This window comes from Triticum dicoccoides, chromosome 3A (assembly GCF_002162155.2).
Source record: "Triticum dicoccoides isolate Atlit2015 ecotype Zavitan chromosome 3A, WEW_v2.0, whole genome shotgun sequence".
Taxonomy (NCBI): Eukaryota; Viridiplantae; Streptophyta; class Magnoliopsida; order Poales; family Poaceae; genus Triticum; species Triticum dicoccoides.
The window spans coordinates 152,872,925-152,879,089 of NC_041384.1; the positions used below are offsets into that span (position 1 = coordinate 152,872,925).

Consider the following 6,165-nt stretch of genomic DNA (forward strand, 5'->3'; position numbering starts at 1 on the left):
GGCCAACTCTTGGAGGACGGGCAAGGCGTCCATGGTGGGGAGGCGGGGGGCGGCCAACTCCTAGAGGACGGGCGAGGCAGCCATGGTGGGGAGGCGGGGGGCGGCCAACCCCTGGAGGACGGGCGAGGCTGCCATGGTGGGGAGGCGGGGGGCGGCCAACCTGCTGACGACGGGCAAAGCGGCCATGGTGGGAATGTGGAGGGCGGCCATGGTGGGGAGGCCGGCTGTGCGGCGGTCTCAGCCTTGCGTTGTAAAGGCGCAACACCGGAGCAAGGCCAAGTATCACCGAGGGATGCAGCTACATCGGCTTGTCTAGATGGGTGAGGCATCTCTTCTTTAAATTTGACAGAGTACTTAGAGATGGCTTTGAAGATTACTTAGAGATGGATCCCAAATGCAACATATTTGCAGCACCTCTCTTCTAGATTTGTCGAAATGCAACAAATTACTTAGGAGTTTCATTTAGAGATGATAATTTGCTGCAAAATCTGAACCTAGAGATGGATCCCAAATGCAACTCATGATTAAGTTTATTTGGTTTTTACAGGATGGATCAAAATTCAACTTATGTGCTGAAAATCAATTTGCTTGGCAACCCAAAAAAGGCTAGAAAGGATATCAAATGCTTCTGTTTTGATAAGGTTATTGATTCCGACTTAACAAATTATAAGGACTTGGTTGAATCAATCGTAGAGCAGTACTCGCCTCGTTATTTGGAAGTGGCACATGTTCAGTATTGTGATGATGTTCTTAAAATCTACCCTGAAGTAACATCTGACCAATAATTGGTGTTGATGTTTGAGAAACACTCTAAGACAAAGGTTGTGCACATGTTTGTTGCATATTGTGATCCATCGGAACCATATGAGCCTATAACGGAGTGGCATAGTGATGCGCATAGCCAACCTAACAACATAGAACAAGATGATGATGATGATTATCTTCGCAACCCAGTACCTGAGAATGAGCATGTTGGTGTTGATGAGGAAAATATTTATTTAGAGGATAAACCTGTACCTCTTATCATGGTTCCTTGTTCCAACAAAGAAAAGGACAAAGACTATGTTCCTGATCATGAGAGCGAGGCTGAGAGCGAGGTTGAGAGCGAGGATGAGAGCATGTCAGAGGTTGAAGTAGAGGAAGATGAGGAATATCACGAGGCAGATCATGCACCACACATTGAATATAATAAATTAGATCATCCAATGAACGAAGGAAGAAAATATCCCAATATGGCAGAGTTTAAATTGGCGCTTTCTCAGCATGCAATCAAACATGAATTTGAGTTTGACACCGAAAAGAGTGCACCACATAGGTTCAGAGCTTATTGTTCAAGAAGGGATGAAGATAAGTGTCCATGGAGGATATATGCTTCTACAATGGAAGATGAGTGCACAGTAATGGTAATTTTCTAACTTTACTCATGTGTGCTTAGTTTGTGGTCATGGTCTTTACTCTAGTACTAATTTTCTATGTTCATCTTTTGTAGGTGAGAAAGAACCCTTGTGGTCATGATTGCTCTAGTACAAAAAGAAAAAAGAAGTTGAAGAATGCAAACAAGCGGTGGATATGTGAGCACGTGAAGGACTGGCTAATTGAGGATGCAACTCTAGGAACAAAGGCATTGCGAAAGAAGCTTAAAGAGCATCATGGAATCGACACCAACTCTAAGAGAGTCTATATGGGTAAGCTGCTAGCCTTGAAGGAACTATATGGTGATCGGGATGCAAGCTTTGATAATCTTTATAGTTTCAAGTTGCAAATTGAAAGTTGCTGCCCCGGTAGCATAGTGATCATTGATCATCACACAATGAAAGATAAAATCAGATTTAAAAGAATTTTTGTTGCTTTGAAGCCTTGCATCGATGGGTTTCTTAATGGCTGCATGCCATACTTGGCAGTAGATAGCACCTTCTTGACAGGCGGGTTCAAGGGGCAACTGGCTAGTGCTACCGCCGTTGATGGCCATAGTTGGATGTATCCAGTTTGTATGGGTGTCTTTGATTCTGAAACTAATGAGAATTGGACCTAGTTCATGCAAATGGTTAGACAAGCCATAGGATCCCCAAGGGGTTTAACCATATGCACCGACGCTGGGCAACCAGTGATGACAGGTGTAAAAGAAGTGTTCCCAGAGGCTGAACATAGGGAATGTATGTTTCACTTCGTGTCCAACTTCAAGAAGAAGTTTCATGGAAAGGTGTTTGATGACCACCTTTGGGCTGCTGCTTACTCATGGAACCCATATATATTTGAAAAAAATGGGCTGCAATGGACATAGCAAAGCCAGCGGCAACTGCATATCTTAGGAGGTGGCACACTAGGTTGTGGTTCAGGAGTGAGTTCTCAACAATTTCCAAGGTGGATTATGTTACAAACAACTTGGCTGAGTGCTTCAATAATTGGATTAAGCATCACAAGTCCTTGAACTTGGACGACTTCTTTGGTAAGGTTAGGCAGATGATTATGATCATGTGGAACCGAAGGAGGAAAGTAGCAAGGAAGTTGGTTGGGTTGATTCTTCCCCACATAATTAAGAAGTTGAATGCAAAGACTAGAGAATTAAACTTGGAGGTGGTAGAAAGCTCAGAAGAAGTCGCTGAAGTGACAACATTGGGAGGCAGCGGCTTTAGGTTTGTGGTCAACTTGCTTGACAGGACATGTTCTTGTAGACAATGGCAAGTTTCTGGCCTTCCTTGCAAGCATGGTCTAGCATTTATCACATCTCTTATCAATGCACACATACAGAATTATGTGGACTTGTATTACTCCATTGACAAATTTAGGGCAGCCTATGACCAACTAATTCCTGCCATGGTTGACAAGAACCAATGGCCTAAATCTGACCATGGATTCTTCATGTTTCCACCACTACTAAAATCCACGGCGGGTAGGCATAAAACTGAGAGGTATAAAGGCTGCAGTGAGAAGAAAAGAAAAAGCGGCCAACACTTATGCCCTATTTGTAAGGACTATGGGCATCATTGGCATAAATGCAAGAAGGGTAACCCAGATGACATTGCTGCTATTTTAGCTGTGAGGTAATAAATATAATTGTGTAACTTGCTTCACTTGCATTTTTTTGTAAGCAGCCATACATGTTAACTACTTTTTTGTTGCTCATGTAGAGGACCACCAAAGAAGAGGGCAAAGACCACCAAAGCATCAATTGTGCCTTGCGAGGATGATGCTCCAGCAGCCTCTATGTGCTTTCCGCCAAGGTTAGCCACTTTACACTCATGCTCATAATTATATGAAATCTATGTTTGAATTCTAAGTAACTTCTCACAATAGCCAAAGCTTGGAACCTACAACTACGAAAAAGAGAAAACATGATAACTCAATTACTGGAGCATCAAAAAGGTAAGAACTAGTTCTGAATTTTGTAGTAGATTAGATGAAAGCTTGCTTTTGTATTCTAATTTCATTCTTCTCACTATAGACAAATGTTGGAGAAAACAACTAAGGAAAAAGGGAAAGGGAGTAAATCTGGATCCAGAGTAGCAAAAAGGTAACCTATGGTTGTTTCCGAATTTTATGTTATGTTATGCATTGTTCTATTGTTAACCTGGGCTACTATATGTGATGTATGATGTGCTGCCATGAATGTGTATGTGTAGATCAACAACTCAGCCCATTTGTGTGCCCAACAAGAAAGCATCTGTTGCTTTGAAATTACATGCCAAAAGAAAAGGCAAAGAGGTTGCTGATAAGTTGCCACACCTTCCTATGGTGCCACATGATAGCCCTGCAATGGGCACACGTAGCAAAAAAATGAATCCTGCCAGCCCTGCAATGAGCACACGAAGCAAAAGGAGGCTTAGCTTGTGATTCTCATTGGATCCCTTTCCATATCATGGTTTATTTGGGAAACTTTTGAGCTGTTTATGTAATCTATATGTGAACCTGGGCTTTTGTAAGTGCTATATGTGACCTTCATGTGTTGTATTTGACATGATGTGAACCTGGACTATTATATGTGAACTCTATGTGAACCTGAATGTGTGTAGAGGACTAAATATGTGGACTATTTCCGTATATGTGAACCTGGACCAAGTTTCTATGAACTTTTAGTTTGCATACATGTGAATCTGCTCCAAGTATATTATAATTTGTGCATATATGAACTGTACAGGGGATATATCATCAATATACAAGGGAGGTTCTGTCCAATTATCCAATTAAAATTAAAGCTATGCTAAATAGCATATTTGGTTTCATTTGGTAATGTATTCAAGACAAACGGATCACATCACCATTGCTTTTGACTTCTAGTTCACAATTTTGGTCACAAACTACACCAAGGGTAAAAAGGACTTTTCATGTCGGATTTAACGGTGTTAGTTGCCAAAACAGACAGAAATGTCATATAGGGAACAAACTGAAGTTTGAGTGCCAGAACATGAAGAATTTTTTTACTAGGGCCAAAAAGGGAACCAAAATTTAAGAAAAGGTCAAATAAGGAATTCTCTCTCTCTATATATATAGCATGTTCAAACTCACAACAAAGATTGATGCCCCCTTTTACATCTGATTTACAAATGCCATTATCTCGAGTTCAAATAGATGAATGCACTTCCTATGAATTCGAATCTTCGAAACCCACTTTATGTTGAATTCGACATGTATTCTATTTCGTAGCTAGCAATTTGGAATGTATCCATGCAAGTGACAAATGTATAAAGTTCTTCACACTAACAACATGGAGTGCACTAATTAATGTTTATATATGAATTGCAAAATCATCCATTGCCTGTATTTCAAACCGCTCTCACTCTATGGATCGATAATATGAAATAAACACATGCACATGCTAGAATTCAATTGCAGTTGAAGAAAGAGCCTACTCCTGGTACTGTATATTAGTGATAGGGGTGTGTACAAAGTACACGTGAATACCAGGCATTGTGCGTGTGTGGATACTATCGACGAACTAGCCCCCAAGCTTGTATAACATACTAAGGGCCTAGGGTTACAAATCATATATAGTCGGCTTATCACCAGTGGGGATAGAGTCCTCCGCGACTCTGGTAGCTTCGTGTTGTACGCCGAGTCCTCCACATGGGTCTTCGTATAACACGTCTCGGTCCAACCTATATGTGGCGCAGGATGGAACCGACCCATGAGTCTTCATGTTGACCCACCACAACTAGAAATGATGTGGCCACGACACCACACACGCAATCGGCCACTAAGAGAATAAGCATACAAGTACAATGGTATCTAGCTCACGATACGTCTCCATATTTTGTTGATGACACTAACGGACTTTGCATTTGATGCGTGCTCCGTATTTTGTTGACGACACTTACAGTCATTGTATTTGAAGCGAAAGCACGATATGGTCACTGGACTTTAGAATAAGCTCATCACGGTCACCGCATACATTTTGTCGTGCTAACCAACATGTTGTTGGATGGTTAGAGGACAGTGGTTTCTCGAGCCCACCAAGGTTAAAGTCCCGGTGCTCGCATTTATCTTGTGTTAATTTCGGTATTTTCCGGCGACGTACGTTCAGTGGGAGGAGACGTTCCACTCGACTACGAGGCACCTATGGTGACTTCGTAAAATCTCAAGATCATATATGCTGGCCCACTCTCTCGAAGGTGCTCATAGGGGTCGGGTTCGCGTGTGTGCGCTTATAGCGGTGAGTGCTTGCGCGTATATATGAGCCCTTGCGTCTGTACCGTGTTAAACAAATACATATCATGATTTTACGGTCACTGGCTCACCCATACAACTCCGTATTTTGTTGATGACACAATCAATTGACCAGTTAAACGTTCCACGCGGCGCAACTAGTGTTGCACCATCGGGGCGCGTAACCGTGGGGCCCACCTGTCAGCCCATATATGAAAGAAAGAAATGGTAGTTTGAGTCTATACTGTGTTAATAAAATAGGAGTACATTTTAGGGTGATCATACGGTCACTGGCTCACCATACAGCTCCGTAATTTGTTGATAACACGATCAATTGACCAGTCAAACGGTCCACACTCAGCAGCACACATTACCATAGGGCCCACCCGTCAACGCGTATATGAAGGACAGAAATGGTAATAAATTAGTGGTCGGTGGGTATTCAAAGTCGTGAGACCTCTGGTTGGCAGTCATCAGCGGTTGGGGCGTTCATTGGGCGGTGGGGTGGGGATCCCCGGAGAAAAA

General features: G+C 42.4%; 2 protein-coding genes across 2 annotated transcripts; both read left to right on the plus strand.

Annotated features, from left to right (window-relative positions):
• Nucleotides 1-560: 560 nt before the first annotated feature.
• Nucleotides 561-2,130, plus strand: LOC119271414. Its single transcript, XM_037553255.1, has 2 exons — nucleotides 561-1,403; nucleotides 1,490-2,130. Exons 1-2 carry the CDS (start codon nucleotides 795-797, stop codon nucleotides 2,030-2,032), a joined length of 1,152 nt encoding a protein of 383 aa, XP_037409152.1. The 5' UTR covers nucleotides 561-794; the 3' UTR covers nucleotides 2,033-2,130.
• On the plus strand, nucleotides 2,130-4,063 carry LOC119271413. Its single transcript, XM_037553254.1, has 5 exons — nucleotides 2,130-3,041; nucleotides 3,129-3,221; nucleotides 3,295-3,363; nucleotides 3,443-3,511; nucleotides 3,621-4,063. The coding sequence occupies exons 1-5, from the start codon at nucleotides 2,272-2,274 to the stop codon at nucleotides 3,829-3,831; spliced, it is 1,212 nt and encodes a 403-aa protein (XP_037409151.1). The 5' UTR covers nucleotides 2,130-2,271; the 3' UTR covers nucleotides 3,832-4,063.
• Nucleotides 4,064-6,165: the final 2,102 nt, after the last annotated feature.

Excerpts from the sequence above, each read along its gene's own strand:
- LOC119271414 (XM_037553255.1), top strand. The coding sequence starts at position 795 with ATGTTTGAGAAACACTCTAAGACAAAGGTTGTGCACATGTTTGTTGCA. Across the intron at positions 1,404-1,489 it reads AAGATGAGTGCACAGTAATG|GTGAGAAAGAACCCTTGTGG; the intron begins GTAATTTTCTAA and ends CATCTTTTGTAG.
- LOC119271413 (XM_037553254.1), top strand. The coding sequence starts at position 2,272 with ATGGACATAGCAAAGCCAGCGGCAACTGCATATCTTAGGAGGTGGCAC. Across the intron at positions 3,042-3,128 it reads GCTGCTATTTTAGCTGTGAG|AGGACCACCAAAGAAGAGGG; the intron begins GTAATAAATATA and ends TTGCTCATGTAG. Across the intron at positions 3,364-3,442 it reads ATTACTGGAGCATCAAAAAG|ACAAATGTTGGAGAAAACAA; the intron begins GTAAGAACTAGT and ends TTCTCACTATAG.